The sequence below is a fragment of the Belonocnema kinseyi genome, chromosome 2 (assembly GCF_010883055.1).
Source record: "Belonocnema kinseyi isolate 2016_QV_RU_SX_M_011 chromosome 2, B_treatae_v1, whole genome shotgun sequence".
NCBI lineage: Eukaryota > Metazoa > Arthropoda > Insecta > Hymenoptera > Cynipidae > Belonocnema > Belonocnema kinseyi.
Window position 1 is genome coordinate 74,298,595 of NC_046658.1, and position 23,046 is coordinate 74,321,640.

Below are 23,046 nucleotides of genomic sequence, written 5' to 3' on the forward strand. Positions count from 1 at the left end.
GGGGAGTAAATATTCTGGGCTACTAAAACTTTTCTAATGTAATCCTTCAAAAAAAAAGAAGTACAAAAAATAACAACGATCATTGAAACTTCTCTCAGAGTTTACTTAATTTTATTGTCCTAAGTAACGTATTATTAAGCCTACTAATGAAAATCAGTGATGAATTGAAGAGTGGCAGTCCAAAAGGTGCTAAGGGATATTTTGGCAACTTTATAGGAGAGCGAAAAAATATTCTGTGAAATCGAAATCACCATATAAAGATACAACAGAGGTACACTCCCGAGATGAAGTATTAATGATGTGAGGCCAAAAAAGATTCATCAGAAAAAGTAAGCCAATTTAGAGGAAAGAGATGTGGAAGTTGACAATCCGAAACTCACACTAACCTAAAATTGGAATGGACTTGACTGCACATTGAGATAAAAAATGCAATTTTTAGTTGAAAACACAAAACAGAAACATTCTCCCGAGATACTGAGTTTATGAATGTGGGTAAACAAAGTTTGATGTAAAAAACTTAATCAGTTCCGAGAAAATTCGTGGAGAATGCTGACGGTAGAATTTTACAGGTTTTGAAATCGGTTTGCGGTAGCGATTGAAAGTAGAATTTTTAATTTTTACAAAAATAAAAATGTGCTTCCGTGATGTGGGGATGCTGAATGAGAATTAAAAATTTTTGATCCAAAAAAGTTATTTAGTTCGGAGAAAATGATATTTTTATTTGGTGGTGTCACCGTGTAACTTACTCATATTCACTGTTTTGCTCTTGACAGTAATTAAATATTATTATATTAACATTCAATTTGACATCAATTAAAATAAATTTTTTTGGTGAATAAAAACAAAACTAGTCACATCACAAAAACTTCGTATTTGAGAAAAAAATTAAATATTCTAATTATAGGTTAGGATGGCACTGGTATTTTACTTTAAACAATTTAATTTTGTAATTTTAATTATTAAGAAACGCTTAAGAAGAGAATTATTACTTGTAAAAAGTCAGAAATTTACCAAAATTGAAAGAATATGCTGCATGGGTGTGAAGTAAAGCATGTCCCGTGGCACCCTCCGGCATACCAATTTTTTATTACTATGCTAAAAAATTCGTATTTGAGCAAATCCTTTTAACAGGATGCGTAATTGATTTTTTAATCATATTTGGGCCAAACCCATTTGCGCAAAAATTTCCCTGAGCACCTCATGGACTGCCACTCTTTAATTTGTCAGTAAATATAATCTTCGAATTCATATTAAATATGGCTGATATTTTTCCTCAGTATGAAGTGGCGGTTTTATTGCCCAGTATGACATTTAAAGTAAATCCTCTGCTGCCTGTGCGTTCGATTTTTTCGAAACTAATTTACAACTGGGTTTAGTGTTATTATAGTTGTCAACGGTCAACGGTCAAAACACCACTGTCTAGTAACATGCAGCCATCGGCAGGTTAGCTTTCGCCTTGAGTTCGGGGGTTTAGGTTTCGGAACCACCTGAACCAATGTCCGCGTCTGTTTATTTGGCTTATTTAGAGCAATTTATTTTATTTTATTCGATACGATTCTTAAGTTTCCTGAGCTTTAAAATGAAGGAAAAAGATATATTTTACAACCCTTTTGGACTTGTAGTCAATTAAAAATAATAGATTTTATAAGTTAAAAGGATAATAAATTAGTTTTCTCACTTTAAAATTCAGTGACCCTAAGAATTGTTTTTAACGTAGACTTTGATCACAGTTAAGAAAATGTGAATGCAGTTTTATATTTAATGTAGTAATTATGTAGTTGTCAATTTATTTTTTCACTGCATTGAATTGCACTGATCTACTTTGGTATTAAAATTTTATTAAAATACATCCGTTGGGCATCTCTTAAACGCGAAGCATAATAAAACTGGAATAATAAGTACTTTTGGGTTGACTCAATCGATCCTAGCCGTGAGCAAGATTTTATTATAATAAAACATCATTCCTCCAAGGAATTGATACTTTTCGAAAAAGAAATTTTGCTTTGTAGTAAAGTATAAGAGTGATGAGAAGTGCCTCGAGGAACGTTCATGGAACATTTTATGAAGACCATAGAGTATTCTGACAGCTATTTTACGCACCAAGAGACATCTGTACGTCCGGAGGCAACATTTCTATAAACTAAAATGCTAATATGAAATATCAAAAAAGGCAACCTAATAAAAAAAGCGCAATTTTAGGTAATTTCAATCACAACTCCAGTTCCTTATACTGCCCTGTAATACAAGAAAACCCTTAAGTACATTCAGATTTAAACTGAAATATAGGCGGAAATATATTTTTCGCCAACCGAGAAATAAAAGAGTATACTTTCAAACAAATAAAGATGCACTGCAAAAACTCATGTAGTAACAGGTTTTTGTTTTTTTCTGTATAGCTAGTTACACAAGTCTTTTATTCTTTTCGGCTATGCATTTTTCAGATACAGGTAAAACAAAATTGTTAATTAGGACCTTCATTCCCATGATATCATTTATTGTAAATCGTATAATGTATAAAAAGAGAGTTTGTGCAATCATAAATATGCGTACGATTGCCAAACAGTTGATCATTCTAGGCGATGAGATTTTAAAATAATAAAAAAAATTTTAATTGCCTAAAATATATTTTTTTAATTCAGGGCAACCTGAGAGAGTATGGAAATATAAACCTCAGAGATTTCATAAGTATTTCAAAAGTATGAGTAGAACAAATAAAAATATTTAAAATATGGGGAAAATGCAGAAAATCACTATTTTCGCAATTCATTTGATTCGAGTTGTAACCTAAAATTATAATGTAGCATAAGAAGACCAAATAACTCTGGGGCAGACTTTGAAGTAGTTTTTAAAGTCCTTAACTCTAAAATATTGAACTCTACTCCTAATGTTGCCAATTTATAATGTTTAAAAAATAGGCTTACTATTATTTTGCAATTTTTCATTAAAAATTTTGTTTTTGGGATAAGTCCATAAGAAGACATTTTGCGTACTTTTTAATTTCTAAACGTATTCGTCCAAATTTTCAGAACTTTGCTAAATTATGCTTTAATATATATATTTTTCTATGAGATGATTTCAGAACAAAGTTATTATTCGAAGAAAAATATAAAATGTGTGACACATTGTGTAACTCATATTATTATGTTGGTTACATTCATCTTGCTGTAGTGTTCTAATGTATAAAAGTTCCCTGTGGTTTAAGATTAGAATAGAACGAGATTTCATGACGGCGGACTACCGACTACACCCGTAATTTACATTATTTTACTTATGTTGAAAAAAAAAAATTTATAATTATTTATTCTAGTTTAATTCCACGAAGCTTCTAAAATGTTGAAACTTCTTTACTGGAAAGTTCTAATTTTAACTATTAAAAAGAGCAACTACACTTACTGTTATACAACTGTTTATTTTCTTTAACAGATATCTTTAAACTTCATCAAAAGCTGTATCTGAATATGAATCCTTATTTCATTAAAAACAAAAACTTCTTTGTTCACGAAATTATGTTCGATTATTATCGCGGCATTTATTTTTAGAAGGAATTGAATTTTACTGGAAAGCTCAGGACCCGTGATACAATTAAGTTGCACGCTAGGTGTGGACAAGTGGAACATAATAAAATCAGGAGGGTTCGCTACATAGCGATAAAGGCTCACGCGGGAAAATTCAGCACGGATAATTTAGGACATCCCCCAGGCGGAATCCCATCCAGGCAGAGATCGACGAATCGGCAAAATGGAAGGCGAGACCGCCAACCGTTTTCCGCTTTGCGGTTTCTATGTCGCGGGGTCAAATAAAAAAAAGGTTCTTCTCGCATTCGTGAAATGCCATTCAAGTAGTATTAATAGTAATTCGAGTGGTTGTAGATATAATACCGGAAATTGTCCCGGAAGAGAACGACAGAGGCTAAATTTCATGCTTAATAAAGAAACATAACAAGTGCGCTTATGGTAGTTGCCAATTTTAAATTCTTTTCTCTTGAAGAGCACTCTTGCGAAGTTCTAACTGCAAAAATGCTCCGGTGCCTCGTTGTTTCAACTTAGAGGGTTCGTTCGAAGACAATTTTGTACAGGAAAATCGTCGCGTTCAAAAAGCGAGTACAATTTATTAGGGAGATTTTATAATGTAGTAACCTTTCAAAGGTATGTCTTTATATATATATATATATATATATGAAAAAATTTATTTTAGATGAAGTAGGAATAAAAGAAAATTCGGAAAAGTAGATTTATGTAGAAGTTTTTCAAAATAATCCGGAGTTATGTTTCGTGATCGATAGAAACCCAGAATAAGATGCTACTAGGGTAGGCGTACCAGATAATTATTATGACCATACTATCGTGTTTAAATTTCGGTATTATATTAAAATTAATTAGCGGTTAACATTATATTTACGTGTACAAAATGTTAAAACGACATAGACATCTGTTTTTGTAATTATTGCTTGAATACCAGTTGAGAGTCTAAAATAGAACAATATAAATAACTGCACACATTTATGGACATCCTCCCCCCAGGAACAAGGTATAATCTTTAATAATATATATATAACTAAATAATTATTGAAATTACTTCCAGCGGAAATAAGAGGTAAATAAGGCCATTCAATTTTCTTTCGTCAAAGTCCTTTGAGCTCTAATTATTAAAAAATGTAATGCTTAACTATAATAATTATAAATACTTTTGAAATTTATTTGTCACAGTAATTAATTCCACTTCGAAATTCATCACTTTAGAGTTTTTGTTCATTTTCGGAGGTAAGCATTTTGTAGCGAGGGGAATAAAAAATCTATCTGAAGTTAGCCAAATGTTTTAGATCTAGTCAAGTCACAAAAGAAACAAAATTTCACCTTAGTTAATACCTCGTTTAACATAAACTCAAATAGCAATATTATGAGATTTTTTCGAATTGCTATATCAGTATAAAAAGACTTGGGATTAACGCTAAATTTTCAGATTGATTCAATAAGGAACTGATTAACATCTACTTTAATTCGTAGATATTTTTCCTCTACAAGATATTCATTTATTTAAATGAACAAAAGCTACAAAGTGACGAATTTTAAAGTACGATTTTTAATATTTTCGTAAAATTTCGAAAAAAGGGCTCGAATACTGACAAATATGTTGATAAATTAACCGTATAAGATAAGTTTTAATTTTTAACATTAAACACACCAATTATAATAAAGCTTCGAAATTTTTGAAAAATGGTTGTTTAAGTCATTTATACAATAAAATTTTCAATTATTTTTCCATATTTAAGTTACTTTTACTTATTTTATATAAAAGTTTAAAGTCTGTTGAATAAGTATTATTTCATTCATTTCCATTTTAAATAGTAAAATTGGAGTTTTTCTCAATTCTTTCAATAGGGACGTGACAGTTATTGAATCCTTTTCGATATCATTTTCGTCCTCGAGTTTAGAATCTCCATATCAGTAGAAGTTCTCTCTTAAATATTGATTCCCTTTCTGTACCTAGTGGCGACAATATTTTTTGATTCCTTTTAGATACCCCAAATCCGCTATGAAATAGAACATTCTTAATCCCTTTTAAATTTGCACATTCGGCTGTTCTTATCTACTGTTTCTCGAATAATACTGCGATTGAAAGCACTAAAAACACAACATACGGCGTTTTGCGATGTCATGATTATTTGCTAAACAGGTAGCTATAATGAAAACTATTTTTTTAAATTTGTTTATCATTAATTTATATTCTTTAATTGATTACGCTTAAATAATGCGAGAGTTTTATGATAAAGTGATGTGTTGTCGCACAGCCCTACTATATTTTGCCAATTTTATTATTGGAATCTAAATACTTTCGTTGCCTAATTGGGGTTTCTGTACCTTTTAATGCAAGCCTTCCTTTCGAGAATTTCTGAAAATATTAATAAGTATGATAATTAAGTATCATCATTTTTTAATATTAGTCCACAGCCAAGTTCGGCGAAACGAAACGGTATGAGACAATAATGATTGTTCATTTAAAATTGATATATTTCTCATTTCACAAACATATCAATACAGGATACTTCTTATTTAATATGATATACAATATAGGGGTGTTATAAATAATGAGTCTTGATGTAAACTTGCACTTTCGATTTTATTGTTTTTTTTCAAGTTAAAAATCAAACACGTAAAAGTACAGATTATAAAAGATGTGAAATTTTAAAAGAAGTATGTATTTTCTTATCATATCTTTTTTTAATTATGCGTATTTAAGAAGATGATCTATGAAAATTGTGATGAAGAGGTTTTAGTCATTTATTCCGCTTGGTAAGGTGTCTTCAATATACATGCAAATGATTTTAATGCGCGTAAAAATACAATTCATATAAAAGAATGTTTCAAAAATGGTAATTTCACATGTGTGTATGAATTGCTTTTTAGGAGCCTAAAAATAATTCAAAATCATTTAAATGTGCATTAAAGACATCCCGGTAAGTGGAATAGTTGATTAATTCTTCTTTATAACAAGCTTTTTCGCGCATGACCCTGAATATGCAAATCAATTAAAAAATTCGCAACAAAAGATAATTTAATCAGCTGCATCTTTTATATGACGTTTTCGAAAAAAAAATTGATTTTCTTGTGAAAACAGACAAATTCGCGATGAGAAACTTCTAAATATCATTCGATTTATTTTTATTTTTACATGGTTGATTTGAACCTAAAAAGCACAGAGGAATCAAAATAGAAAAAAAAACATAATAGTTGCGTGTCATAGGCAGGATATCTACTATTTTTCTGTATTCTGCTTTCGGCGAAAGTTTTTTTTCAAAAATAAATTTTCTGCTACACACTTTTCAAATAGAACTGCACACTCTAAAATCAGAACTGACAATATTTGTTGACTTTGTTACACTCTTATGTGGGTTATGCTTTGATACCGATAGCTGACGTGGCCATTTTGGTTATTTTGAAACTTCTTGCTCTTTTATCAAAATGTGAACACAAAATTTGGGCGAAAGGCGATCAGCTCCACAGCTTCGCTGTCTTACCGTTGACATACCCCTGCTTAACCATTACAATCTAATTGTTATTATTACTAAATACTTGTTACACTGAATATACTAAAAGCAAGATAATTTTGTCAGTATTATCTCAAAAACAGTCCTTTATCATTTGTCTCTTTTACTAATCGATTTAGATAGCTCATGCTTTGGACGTAATATGTTTTCATAAATGTTTTGATTGATTACTGAAGTTTAAAAACAATTTCTTAACTGACTTTTTAAATAATTAAAAACACCCACTATATACAGCAACTCAATGATGGCCACTTTCCCCTAAATCTATTTCTCAATTATTTTAAAGAATTTGCACCTAAGCTAGATTCTTAAAAATCCCCGAGAAAATTGATGAATCCTGAGTAAGCATCAGCGATTAATCAAAAAATAAAATAAGAATATAAGCCTAGAGGTGAGAATCCAATCTAATTGGCAAGAGGGGCGAAATGGAAGTATTTTAATTTGTACGTAAATGTCGATGGTGAAAGACTGAAAGAAAGGTAAAGAATAAAGTAATGAATGTCATTAGGGATGAATTGCGCGGTAAAGAAAGAAGACCGTAAAACCCTTGAGGTCCGTATAAACCTATTAGCATGCAAATTTCTGATCAGAGACATGTCAGAAAAAAGGTGAACGCATAGCATGCCGACTGCTTCTCTGAATTAAAAGAAACCCTGGAAGAAATTTGGAACAATATAGAATAACGAATCTTACTTCCAAGAATTATCTTCAGAAAGAAATAAGAGGTTGAGGATAGAAAGTGACCACAAAAAGATTAAAAAATAGTAAAAGCACCATTTCTTTCCCAGAAATAAAACTGAGACGAAATCAAGGATAAAATACAACGTTATTGACTAAAAGGAGCTAATATAAAGAGGTGATTGCTCAAATGCGAATACGTAAGAAATGGACAAATGATTAAGAAAAATAAAATATTTCCTGAAGTCCCTAGATAGAATATCCTTTGATTTGCAATGGTTTTTTGAATATTTACAATAACAAAAGCTGAAAAAGGGCGGCTAGGTTTACCGAAATTCGGTGAGCGTCGGGTTAGCGAAATATCCTGCCCATTCACAAGAAGAAGGAAGAAAGTGCCTATTCAGGAAAATAGCAATGGCTATTTTCCTGAATAGACATTTTCTGAATAGGCACGTTCTTCCTTCTTTTTCTGAATTGTTGCGATATTGTGATAGCCCAAAGGATTTGCAACTCTTTGATGATTGGTGAAAGTCTTAATATAATTTATATGAAACACATGTTTGCATAAATTAATCTAGCTATATAGTTCATCGTGTGAATTTGTATCAATTTAAATTATATATTGTGTTCAATAATATTGTACAATGATAACAAATATGTAGCGTTATAGGTCAAACTTTTGTAACTTACCGCCAACTAGAACGAGCAAATAAATCATCATCCGACGAATTAGCACCCTCATATTATCCATTCCCGGCTTTCACTGCTCTTCGTCGTGTACCGGATTACACATATACTCATGCACATACCCACTCATCGTACCCGAAATTTATCTTCACCTCAGCTACATAATGTTTCTTTTGCTCTAAATATATACAACATTTACTTTTATAAAATAATTTTTTACGTTACAATTGATATATTATTACATAAATATAAATTCATTTACACTTGAAGTTAAGTTTATAAGGACTTGAGGATCTTAATTTTTTATCGCATACTCAATTAAGTTCAAATTAATTACAAAGATTAAAAACACTATCTAGTTCATAAAAGTACACTATAACAAAAACTATGTGAGAAGCTTCACTGAAATTAAGAGCGTAAACAAGGAAAGACGTTTTTAACTCTGAAAAAATGTAAACATCTTAATTAAATTTGTCTTTACTCATTTAAGGTATCTAATCTTTTTTTCCTTATCATATTTAATTAACTTACACGCATATATAATGCATTATTATAATATAATAAAGAAAGTGTGTTCATAATTACAAAAGTAAACATTGCAGCATTACGTGCTGTTTTTTTTCAACTGTGTATCTCTTCTCAAATTTTAAGAATATTTTACAAATAATTTAGAATCACTCTCTACATTTGAATTTGAAATTCGATGAGATCCTCATGGGAAAAAATTGGGGAACCTCAAGGATGAATGAACGCGAACACGTTTGGAGACGGTTAGCACGTTGTAGTGGTACCTAACCCTGCGGTGGACTAGTTCGCGGATAAAACGGACGTGACAATTTCTGACTTGCAACTGATGGGGATGCTGCATGAGAAGAGCGTGCGCCAGCCACGCGCCCGCGCAGATAGTCGAAACTCTCTCTCTCTCTCTCCCAAAGCTGAACAACCCCTCTGGTTGCATTGCCCATTTCCAGAAGATCCAACCACCCTAATCCGACCCCCTTCAAGTTTCCCGTTCGCTGTCCAGTTTGTGTCTCTTTGGCTTCTCGGATACTGAAGCGCTTTTGTTGCACCTTTTTCTGAAATTCACCCCGATTACCCCCAGGCAGTCCTAATCATCACCCTTTGGCACACCCTCATTTTAGTCTAGCTGATACTCTTTCCGTTTACCCGATGGTCCTTTCAGTGCGACATCTCAAACATTAAAGAATTTCTTGGCAAACAGGATTGAATTTCCCAAACTTATTGTCCTGTTAAAAGAAGTTGGTCGAAAGTCCTGTATGAATTGGGAGAGATTTCTTATACGATGAACAAGTTCTACAAGGACGCTGCCGGATTAAGAATTCAAGGATGGCCCAATGTATTTGGATGCTAAAATCCCACATGCGTGGAGCTTATTGAATCTTATTAACAGTTTAGCAGAGATCAGTAAAGGTAGCTTATTAACGCATTTGCATTGTTTTGTTCACAAATCGGTATTTAAGAAATTTCAAGTAATTTTTCACCAATTTTTAATAATTAAAACATTTATTTTTTCTTTTTAGTTACAAAACTAATGTATTTTCAAGATGTTATGAGCGTTTTAATCAATGTGACAACAGTAATAAAAGTAACCAGGTTTTCGACAGATTTGATTATTTTGAAGTAGTATTAAATCGGTACCTATTATTCAAATAAATGTAAAACTATTTAAAGAAATTGCTTATCCCCATAATTTATTTTTAAAAACTCATAATTTATTTCGTGACTTACCAAACAAAAAATTAGTAAAATCATCGAAAAAGTTCAAATAAGTTCAAAAAGCGTTAATAAACATAAATATTACGTAAAATTTAAATTTGTCACTTACGAGGGCGAGTGAATAGAAATGTATGAAATTCATTGACAATTTGAAGAATTCATAAAAAGGTATATGAATCAAAATTACATCATAACAACAGCAATGCATGATTATTAAATTTTTTTAATTTTCTGTAATATAATATTGAGAGTACTTACTTACTTCAATACTGGTTTCAATTATTTCATAATCTGGAAGTAATCCATTTTCCGAATATATGTATGGAGTTTCAACATTCACTCATTGTACATTTTCCAACCTTTTCGGTTTAATCATTTTCCATATATACATTGCAATTCACTTCATATTTAACCAAAGCGACATATCTGGTACAAAAGTGAGCGTGTGTGTGTGCGCACGCGCGCGTGTGTGTGTGTGTGATAAATATAAATATCCATTGGATACATAAACATATTCAAGTCACTCAATCCAGTCAAGATATACTCAGGGTCGTAAAATTGAAAGAAGTCTGATTTAGGATTGGATTTACGGTCTGATTTTAAAATTACCGAAAAAAATGACAAAGGTAATTTCAACTTGAGTTTGTAACATTACTCAAAAATTAGGAAATATAATGCATTTTTTTAGTGATGGGCGGTACTTACTTACCAGATACTTTGAGTATCCATTAGTAAGAGAGGGAGGCACAGACAATTTTTTCTCCCTCTATATCCATTTTAACAATCTTACGCCTACTAGTTTTTTTCAATGGAACAAACGAAAATCACAAAAAAAGGAAATCCGAAAAATTAATTAATATTTCGGTTTGCGAAATCAGCGAGCCGATCCATTCGCGTAATACATGTTAAGTAATTTGGCGTTAGTTACGAAAATAAAGTATTGTGATTTTTAACATTCTTATCAGAGAAGGTAACAGATTTGTGTAAAATTTGAGCCCCCTCCTCCTCCGTTTTGATTAAATATCAATGTTGTGAGACCACGTGAATCCAAAAAAACAGTTTTTTACAAATGTGTCTGTATGTGTGCCTGCGTGTCTGTCTGTGAACACGATGACTTGTAAAATAATTATTCTATTAGATTGGCTTTTGGTACACTCTTTTGGTGTCCTAAACTAAAGGACAAGATCGCTGGCCAGCCATTTTGAATAAAAATTCAAAAAGTTAGCGTATTTTTAATATTTTTGAGACCACTTTTTTTAAATTCCAAAATTCTCTGCAGGGATATTCATAGTATTCAAAAAGACGAACAACTTATCCCCATGACAACAATCCCCAATACTAAAACACGAAAATGAACATTTTAAGCTAAATAACGCACAATATAAAAAAAAGTCTAGAGAAGAAATATGTTGATTTTAAATGCCCTACAAGATTATCATAACAACTGGTTGAGTTTCAGTAGAAAATTCAATTTCCAAAGTATGGGTCACTGAAGTCAGGGGTATAATTTAGGAGTAAAAAGACAGTCAGTCTGCTGTGTAGACCGCATGTGTAACTTTTAAATTGTAAATATAAAATTGGAAATGCGCGAATTTAGTTTTTGAATAAATGGCAGAATTTGCAATACAGTTTTTAATAACAAAAGTTTTTTGTTAAGAATGTGCATTTTTTAAACGAGAAAATGAAACAACTCTCTAAATCTGAATCAGTGAAATGTCACTGATTGTCAGTGAGATTTCACTGATTGAAATAGCTGTAAATCAGTCACTGACAATTAGTGGAAGGTTACTTATTCATGAAGTGAACTAAACACTTTTAAAAGTGGGCAGCACTGCACCATGTCAATTCAGCAGTCATAATAAAAGAATAAGTTAGTAGATTCAACCAAATTATCAAAGTAAATATTTAAAACCCATAAATATTATCAAATATTAAGAAAGGTGAAAAGTTTCGATGCTTTTGAATGTTAAATAAACTCACATATTACTTTCCTTTCAAGATTGGACTGCCATGTACAACCCCGTTAAGTAAGTACTTTTTATATTAGTTAGATTATATTTTCCCCGCGGTGAATTCAACAGATTTACAGCCCGAAAATAAAAAATAAATTATTAAAGAATACCTTTTTCTACTTAGGTACAAAGTAACAACAACGCCTAACTTCAAAACTTAGAGGTTATGTTTCATATGAGAGTATAATATTAAGAGATTACGTGTGTTTTAATGCCAATGCATGTTATGAATTGTAATCTATACATTTATGGAATAGATATACAATTTGATAGCAAACTCGAGTGCGAAACACGAGATACGTGATGAGAATGTGTTCTTCAAATCCGAAGGAGCTTTAACAAAAGAGAATTCACGATCACCAAATTACTGTTGTCGATGCTTAAAAGTCGATTCATAAATCTATCTGCACTAACAATCGAACTTGAGGATGCAAAATAATTGAATATAGAAATTGTTCTTTTTATGTCAGAACTATGTATAATTTATGATATAAATTGTATAAAATAAAATATAATTTGTAATATATTATAAAAAGAACTATGTGAGATATTTTATTCTTTTAAATGTTTTTCAGCTACACTTATACGCTGTTTGCTTTTTAATTTTATAAGAGGGGCCTCCTAAACATTTCTGCGGTGGGGCCTACAGTGTTGTAGTTACGCCACTGAATGGCAGATATTTTTATTTCACTACCCCAGTTTTGCATCATCATAAATTACATTTTTTTATATGAAAATAAGAAAACTAGTATAAGTCTTCTCAAAGCCACTTTTTATATAAAGAAAAATAGGGCAATTGCTGCACAGGCACGAGTTAACTAGAAAATCAATCATTTGATCGAAGCCTTATGAAGCATCTGAAACATCTCGCAACCACGGATTGCCACCACCTCACAGGTGTGCAAATACCGTTGCATATTCCCAAAATAACACTGGTGGTATAATGTGCAAGGACATAAACGAGCGGAATCGAATAGCCATTAACACATCGAAATTTTACGATAGGTGGATATACCTATCCATTTGATCATTGGTGAGAGCGTTTATACAAGCTCATGTTCCGTTATTTCTGAAGAATATTGGAAGTTTAGTAAATTCACAGCACGAAGGGTTGTAAACCAATAAAAAGTAGAACCAATTAAAGTAAAATTAGAGAAGAAAAGTACTAAACGAAGAAGTACACAGTAGGGTAGATCAAATAAAGAAATTTTCTATGATTCGATGGGACATCCCAAAAAAATACCTACATTTAGAGGGAAAAAATGTAAAATTTTCTTTAATACTTTGGATAATGGAATGTACGTCCTAATAATGTTAAACCAGTCCCAAATATATAAAATTGTCAAGATTACCCCTTTGAGCTCTAATGATAGATTTTTCGATTTATTTAACAACGTTTATCGCACAAAATGTATGGAAAGGATCTTTCTATGATATTTCTGCGATCATTTTATTGAAAAATCTTGTATTATACAGGTGTCCAAATTGACATCAAGGGCGGAAAACGGTTTTTGAGATTATGCTGAAAAAATGTACCTCAATGTTACAGAGTATTTGCATAGAAAGAGTCGACTTTAATAATATGTATGTCTATGATAAATATGGATGAGGGTCTGAAGTAGAACATTCAATGATACAGATTGTTTAAATTGCATAAATAAATGCTAAGTTAGTTTAGTGACTACTAAAGAAACCACAAGGTAGCACTTCCTGTAGGTCAAAAAACTTGAAAAGGCTGGTAGCATTACTTTATGGTAATCTTTCGGTCAAGAAACGTCAACTGAGTCCTTAATTCACTATTTTATAACATTCTTCCATAAATGGACTGTTCGGAATTTTGTTGTTGTTTTAATTTCATTAAAAATAACTTTTTTCTTAATTTGCAAAATAAAATGTGGTGATCGACCACATATGCATCATATATTTAAGTGTATTGCTTTTAAATTGACATAATTTAACGTCATGAATTACGTAAAATTTGGGCTTAATTCTGACTGAAAATTACATGCCCAGTGATTAAATCGACAAATCTATAAATAGAGTTGAATGGGAGTCTTTTTGACTCGAAAGGGTCATATAGAACAACTGCTTAGTATTCAAAATTTGTAAGCGATATATTTGAAATTCATGAAATTTCTACACCGAAAACTGTAAAGAGACCGAGAATTCTGTTTTTGTTCTCAAGAACCGTTGTTTTTTTATTTGTAGGGGTTACTTTTCATCGCGTCTACAGTTGTGTACTTCATTATATTTTCAACGGGCTTTTTAGAATTAATATTGAAAAAAAACGTTATATATTATATGAGGAAAGACGATTTTTTTACTTATGGGGTTGGTTAAACCTCGTGAATATTAGCAATTACCCAAAAAATGTCAGAAAATTTCACATTTGATTTTCACCAAATCGAAGCTTTTTGGGTTGTGTCCTGTCATATCAAAGAAAATAATTTTTAATTAAAGCTACCTTATTAATATAATTCTGAACAAAATGAGCTTTTGATAAAAAATAACATTATGTAAATAATGATCCTATTTTGTTATTATATAGGTATCATATTCAAAATAAATAAATACAAACTAAAAAGCCTACAGAAGAAAGAACAATAATAGCTTGAATTTGATGAGAGACGATGTAGAATTTTTAAAAAAATTCTTCAATTGAAAATAGTTCATATAGTTTTAATCGGGCGTTTACATTTGTTTCACCACTAGGGCTTTTGAATTAAAACAGTTCGATTTTAAACTTTAAAATCTGTAAATTGTCTAATTTTGAACAAATTCAGGCGAACTAAATTATAAAATTAGACAAACTTAAAGATTTTAGAATTACGCATTTTAAACTCACAGGAAACTATAAATTAATAACACATTAATTTAATTAATTTAATTTTCTTCTCAAAAATAGTAAATTCACTGACATTTCCAGGGTATTACGGATCTGTAAAATGCCCGGTAATTTCTCGATCCAGTGAGTACCGTGTTTAAAAAATTTTAGTTTTAGGGTAAAAGTAGAAAAAATAATTTTATCCCAATGAAGTGTTTTTCTGTGAAAGTAATAATTTGTTTTGGCACATTTTTTATTCAAACGTTTTCCAATTTTTACATTCTCATGCATGAGAGTGTAATGTAATCGTCTAAATTTTCTATCTCTGAGTTTTAACGGATCTTTACGTTTCGGCACTCGCAGAATTCGAAAAACATCAGATTTTCTCAGTGTCTGTCTGTATTTCTTTTTGCCTGGTTACCTGAATATTGTAACTCCGCTTACTTCTTAAGGTTTCCAAAATGAAGGTCAAGTACGTGAAACATATATTTACAACAAAAATTACAAAATTTAGAGCATTTTCAAAATATGAAAATTTTTATTTTCAAATTTGAAAGTAATTTTTCAACGATTCTTATGGATGGGGAGAAGCCTTGCAAATTATCCAAATAAAATTTTCAATTTCGATGGAAATTAGAAAAGTTATATACTTATGGAAATTTTGAAAATGTTCAGAAAAATAGAAAAAAATATATTTTCCTGCTAGATTAGGAAATTTCATTTAAATTCGTCACTAGATATCAAATATATTTAGAAACTATCTTCGTTAAATTTTTCGATTAGACATAAATTCAAAAAGTTATAGCTTTTTTTTGTTGTTGTGAGCTTTAGAAATTTTTGTAAAATTTTCCGTTACACGGCAAAAAGACTTGCAAATTATCCTAATGACAATTTTAAATTCGATAAAACTTCAAAAAGTTATATGCTTTTTAACATTTTAAAAATTTTCAAAAAAAAGGGAAAAACTGTTAATAGGTTAAGAAATATCAATCCAAATTTCTACTAGATATAAAATACATGTTTTTCGAAACTATTCTCATGAAATTTCCCAATTAGACGAAAGTTCCTAAAGTTGGATTTTTTTCAGAAACTTGCAATTTCTGTTTTTGAGAGATCTGTAAGTTTAAAGTGTTGTTTTAAGTAGATTTGAACACGATTTTCAAATTATCTTACTGAAGTTTTTCAATTGAACACAAATTATCGAGCGCGAAGCGCGAGTTTCGTAATATACACTCTATGACTGTAATTTCTCAGAACTTTAAATCACACTTTTCGATTTAAGTTATAATATTTATGATATTTAAAAATATATAGTTAAAGTGTGCGCATTAAACGTGCGAAAACGAGCGCAAAGCGCAAGAGCATACCCGCGCGACCTAGGCGCGCCCTAACTTAGCGCTGGGCGCCGCGCGCACGGCGCGCAATGCGAATGTGCCCGCGCGATGGGCATATTTTATTGATATATATTTTAGTACTTATTTTAGGAAATAAATTGTAGTAAATAAATAATATATTATATGTTGGAAGATTTTCCCATTTTTTCTTTTTTAATTTTTTGTACGTTTTTTTTTGATTGATCAATAATTTAAAAAGCTAAGTTGTATATTTTTAGTAATCTTTCAGAAATATTGCAAAAAGTGTGACTAATACAATTTTCTTAGCCTTATATTCAACCACTCCATTCAATATATGTTAATCGATGTTTTGACTAAAGTGTGCTGATTTTTCAAGATCTGAACTTATAAGAAATACATTTAAACGCTGGTTCTGCCTTATTATAAATGTTGACTATATGTTTTGACTTTTCATTTCAAGGTATTTTCTTGAAAAGTTACCCTGAGCCGGTCCTCTTGGTAAAATCATACTACTGATACTGATAAAAGAATATTAATTTTATAAACTTGTCTTCATTAAATATTCACAATTTTCTTCTACTAACTTATCGATGGGGCACGTCTTTTTGGTTCTATGCATCAAAACTGAATAAGTCAAAATCAATTTTTTAGCCAAACGAGGACAGACACATAAAAATAGTTTAGAGGAAATTTTGATAAGACTTGATATTTTGGTTTGATTTACCGAAATTACTATGAAAAAATGTTTAATTCTGAGTCAAACGAAGCAAAATTTGAGTAAAAGGCTTAAAAAGGAATTAAAGCTTTTAAAGCTTTAAAATTACCCTTAAAACCAAAAATGTCAATTTTTCATGAAATCCAGCTTTTGAGCACTGTGTTCTCGTAATTTTTTACTTAAAATTATTAATATTGGTCTAGTGGATATATTTATTATCATTGGTTAATTAATTGTCAATTATTTAAACAAGTGGCATTTGTTTAAATAATTTTTTTTCTTGAAAATTCGTTTTTCCCCCTAAAAATTATTACTATTAGTTTAGTAGAATATTTATTAACATTAGCTAATTAATTTTTTATTATTTAAACAAATGGGACTTGTTTCAACCATTTTTTTTTTAATTTCGTTTCTTTCCTTAGAAATTATTATTATTGGTTTAGTGGAATATTTATTAATAGGAGTTCATTAATTTTCAATTACTTAAACAAATAGAATTTCTGTAAATAATTTTTTTATTAAAAATTATCAATATTTCTTCAGTGGAATATTTATTAACATTGTTTGATTAATTTTATTTTTAAAAATTTTAATAATTATTATTACTTAAATATTACTGATAAATTAATTATTATTAAATTAATTATTAATTAGTTATTAATTATTACTGATTAATATTCCACCAGACCAACAGTAATAATTTTTATTTTAAAAAATCGAAACGAAATTATTTAAGCAAATTCCTTTTGTTTAAATAATTGGAAATGAATGACCTAATGTTAATAAATATTCCACTAGACGAATAGTAATCATTTTTAGGGAAGAAACGAATTAAAAAAAATTATTTAAACAAATTCCATTTATTTAAATAATTAAAAATTAATGAAACAACGTTATTAAATATACCACTAGACTGACAGTAATAATTTTAAGGAAAAAAAATAAATTTTCAAACAAAAAAATTTCAACAAATTCTATTCGTTTAAATAATTAAAAATGTATTAACCAATGATAATAAATATTCCATTAGACCAATATTAATAATTTTAAATAAAAAAAGACCAGAATACAGTCCTCAAAATGTCGATTTCATGAAGAATTGACATTTTTTTGTTTTAAGGGTAGTTTTCATGTACTCGTGGGGGTGTGTTAGGGATGTCAAACCCATATATATATATACATGATAAATGAAATTCTTCTTTGGATAATTCTCCTGTTAAAATCGAAAAATAGAAAAATAAAAAATTAAGGAATTTCTTTTTCGGATTTGAAGTGAAATTGGGAGGATCGTTGCCCTTCAAAAAATAAAAACCTTTTTGAGGCACCCAAGTGAACAACTTTTTTTAATTCATCTTTTTTCATATCTTGCATAGTTTGACTGCAAAATAATATCTAATAATAATATCTTATGATTATGATAAGAATGTAAAAATCTTATTTTTAGCATAACAATGCGATATAGCGAATAAAGTATGAAAAAGAGATTTTAACTTTTTATTGTAAGATAATAGCTCAGAAAATAAATACACATTTCAAACTGTCTCGTAAATCGAGCGTGAAGTGCGATTTGAGCAATTTAATCTTTAACTATACTTCATTACCTAGAAAATACAGAGTATAGTGATGCATACAAAAACTGGGATCTAAAAGAGATTCTTTCGCTAAAGTTTCGTTCAAGCATTCCGGATGCAAAGAGTAAATATCTGAGCGCGAAGCAGAGGTAACCCATTATCGAGCGCGAAGCGAAAGACGGGCGCACTAGGTGCACTAAAACTTGCGAGCGAATGAGGTGCAAAATTAAAACACTTAACTCACGAAAAATATACAACTTTGCTAGTCACCCTGTTTTTGTCAAAACAATTGGGTTACTTTCTGAAAGCGTAATCATATAAGTAATTTGTTTTCTGCCTGTCCTGTAAAATTTAATTTGTGCGGCTTACGACCTTGTACAACTTGGACACTAAATGAACTATATTTATATTTCTGCTTATAAGGGGTCGTAAATTAATTACGTGAAGTTTTGTGGAGGAGGATCAGAAAAATCTTATGTCTATGTCCAACATTCCAAAAATGACCTTACGTACTTTATGAGACGCATTTACAATCAGTGGCGTAACTACAAAATTTTCCGCCCGGGGCCAAAAATAATTTGCCGCCCATAGTTCTCAAATCTGCATTCAATTTAAATATAGTTTTGCCGCCCGAAGCGTTTGCGCCCGGGGCAGCGGCCCCCTTCGCCTCCCCCTAGCTACGCCACTGTTTACAATTTATTTATTCTCCCTTATGATGTTTAATATGTAAATCTACATAAATAAAATATCTCTGTGTCATAACATTTCTGAGGAAATGTTGCAATTTACAGTATCTGCCAACAATACATCCGAAGTATTTTGGACTTACCTATTAAAGTTGACTCCGTTCTTTCTTATCATAATCGCATTTCTGGATAATGGACCAGGAATAATTTGTTATCGCGAGATGTCATGGAGCAGAAACTTTTTAAATTACTTCGTTTCGCAGGAAACTTTTCTCAGTCCGGACATGCTATATAGTGCGGGAGATATTAGCTTAGTTGGTCATCTGAGTGTAGTATGATATTTTTGTAACCATTACTTGTCTCAAAAAGAGAGATACCGGATTTGAACAAAAACTGTTTATAAGGCATGCAGCCCTCTCAGAAGTTTCGAATTCATTTCGGCCGAAATTCCCACTGATTTGATTTTATGGATTTCAAGTGAAAAATTATTTTAATATATTTATATAAAAAATAAAATGGTTTTCCTTTAGACAAAAAGACGGAAATGTTGAATAATATAAGTATATGATATATTTATAGAATATAATATGAATAAAATCTTGTAAAATTTTAAATAAAAACATACCCCTGTAATCTAGATGAATAAAGGTCACTATCCAGAAAAAAGTAGAAATAAACGAAAATTTTAAACCCATTTTCACGTGAAATATTACACTCTTGTAAACAGCACCACGCTCCGCCGAAACCGTATGTCATTTACTCGAGGACAGAGAAACATAACGTGACTCATTAAGAAGGAAGTGGAAGCTGTCTTTTTTTATTGAAATTGATAAATTAAAATGCGAAAAGAGGGAGATGACAGTCTAAGTACGTGATGATGTCACCACTAAAGTATAACTCTAATGGAGCGCGCAAGTGCACTCAAAGAAATTATACTACTGTTACACGAAAAATTACAACCAGCAATAAAAATAAATAATTTTTTAGGCTCATTTTATAAGACCGTGGCTACGAGTAGCGAAGTTTTGGCAGAAATAGGCAGATTTTTCAGTACGTATAGCGGGATGTGGAAAGGGACTATGTATACCGAAAGTTCGGGACAAATAGCTACATTTGTTCGATAATGATCAATTGTTAAAGGCTTAAAGTATAATGTACTTTTTTAGAAACTTTTAGCATGGCCTGGAAATTCATGGGCAAATCACGAGTAGAGCTGAAGGTTAATGCTGCAATGAGGGTTTAAACCTTCCTGCTCAATTTTGCTACAATTGCTACAATATAGCTACAAAAGAAATTCTACAGACAAATGTAATTCCATGTAATCTTTGCAACCCCTCTAATATTATTTAATCCCTTCAATCTTGTTTGCTTCCGAGTAATCTAATGTAATATCTCATGTAATAATGTAAATTTCGAGTAACTTCATGTTATAATCGCTTGTAATTTCTTTTATTTGGTGTACACGCGTGATTCCATATAATCTTTTGGTAAAATTCTCATCGCGCGCGGCAGGCTTCGCTCGCAAGTGTGAGTGTGCCTGGCGCGCGCGACTAATGGTTGTCACGTTTCGAGCTCGATAAAATATTTATCTCGCGCTCAGTCTTTATATCTTCCCCACATTTGAGCGTAACACCTTTCAAAAGTACAGGTCAAAGCATCGACAACTGTATGGTGATTGTGAATTCTCTTTTGTTTAAAGCTCCTTCGGCTTCACCGAACACATTCTTATCACGTATCTCCTCCAGAATCTGAACTTTTTTACATTCTTTTAAACACTATCATATCAAACGTATACAGGGTGGCCACAATATTGAATATTTCAATTTTCCTGACAATTCCGCGTCTTTTCACTGACATTTAGACGAATTTCCCTGACAGGAAATTATTACAAAAACGAATAAGGTTTCAATAATGTGCTAAGCAAAATAGTGAAACAAGCCAGAAAAATGTGCTTAACAAGGCAGTATGGATAAATGAAGGTCAGACAACTCAGCGGCGCTACTAACTAAAAACAAAATGTCATATAATGACATTATAATGACTATTCGTTTTTTTAGAAAACAGGGCGGCGCTAGCTTGCCGTCAAATCAGTGGCATCATCTAAAAAAATCATGAAATTACAAAAAATTACTAGGTTAGATTTTTTTTATTTTCTGCTTTACAATGCGCTATGAATCGCTTTTGTAAAATCAACTCTTATTTAAAAAGAGTAGCCTCCTGTAATGAAAAAAGTATTAAAAAATGACTAGGCTATTTTATTTTTCTATTTATCTGCTTTCCAATGTGATATGAAACACGTTTTTAAAATAAATTCTTATTTTTAAAAGCAATCCTCTGTGCTGCAAAAACGTATCTAAAAAAAAGAAACTATCTAGATGGAAAATACTTTTAAAATATTAACACAGTATTTTCAAAGCTTAACTGAAAAGCAAAATTATTCTTCACCCCTAATCGCTATAAAAACAACCCCTGTATTTGTATCCAAATACAAACCTACAGACTGATGCCAAAAATTGTATGAATTAACTGTTAGGATTTTTGTGCTCTTTCGTTATTTTCCAATGACATATGAATCGCTTTTGTAAAAGTAACCCTTATATAAAAAAGCAACATCCTGTAATGAAAACACGTATTGGAAAAAGTAGTTATCTACATAAATGGAACTTACTTGTAAAACAGTAAAATGGTACTTTCAAGTATAATTATTTCTCACGAATTGCAAGAACTTGAAGTTGTAATAAAAAAGTTGGATAAATTTGAAAACATCTTATCTGCAGGCAAATCAAAATAAAAGTTAAATAAATATATATTTTGAGGAAATTACATAGAAAATTCATGATTATGTGTTTCATATATTTTACGAAAATACTTTTGTTACTAAAAATAATATTTCAATTTTTCCAACTTTTTTGTTACAAATTCAAGTTCTTGCAATTGAAAAAAAAATGTTTACGATTAATACTCGCAAGCTGTTGTGATACAGTGAAGAAAAGGATTCAAAATCAGCCCAAGAACATTTGAAAAACGTTGACTATTTCGGAAGTTATTGAAAATTTAAGAAAACATTGAAATTTACACTATTTTTGCAATATCTACTTAAAAACTAGATAAATAGGTTTCACCCTGGGCTTATTTGAGACAGAATTTCGAAAACAATTAACCTTTTGTAAAGACATTTTTTTAGCTCCGGTATAATTAAAGGGATAAATACAACAACAAAAAACCGATTTTTCTAAGTGAACCCAAACTTTTGACCGATAGTGTACATTGCAAGTTTTTACATTACATACCGCATAATTGTGCAACCAATAACCTAAGAATTTAAGTTTATTACGCTATCACACTGTATTTCTTATTTTGTGATCTCGCGAGGGTTCGAGTAGTGAGCAAGATCACAGAAAAAATTAAGGATAAACTTTACATCGATTCCAGGTGAAAGATTCACCGGAACGAAAATTAACCTTTACAGATGAACTTTACATGAATTAAAGATCATTTCCGATTTTTAACCTTGCCTGGATAATCTTTCGAATTATAATTGCTCCATTTTCATTCATTTTTATTTGAGGTGTAGCGACAATTACGACGCCAGCGCTGTCCAGCGTCGTTTAACTTCATTAAATTTGATAGAAATAGGTATTCCCATCTGTCAGTTACATTTTGCGCTTTTGCTAAATGGTATTAAACAAGTTCTATAATTCGTCTACAATAATGTGATTCATTTCGTAGTCGACGA

At 30.7% G+C, this 23,046-nt stretch overlaps 1 protein-coding gene across 7 annotated transcripts in view; it reads right to left on the minus strand.

The window, feature by feature from the left end:
- Positions 1 to 20,038, minus strand: part of LOC117167539 — a 215,825-nt gene extending 195,787 nt beyond the window's left edge. The window contains exons 1-2 of one of the 7 annotated variants that reach the window (XM_033352547.1): positions 9,202 to 9,249; positions 8,414 to 8,588 (exon numbers count right to left, since the gene is read on the minus strand). In XM_033352547.1, the coding sequence (XP_033208438.1) occupies positions 8,414 to 8,474 (61 nt within the window). In that variant the 5' untranslated portion in view covers positions 8,475 to 8,588; positions 9,202 to 9,249. Of the gene's footprint in view, positions 1 to 8,413; positions 8,589 to 8,941; positions 9,250 to 19,935 lie in introns of those variants that run through there. The other 6 variants (XM_033352548.1, XM_033352546.1, XM_033352545.1 and 3 more) reach the window with 6 other exon arrangements.
- Between the last annotated feature and the right edge of the window lie 3,008 nt (positions 20,039 to 23,046).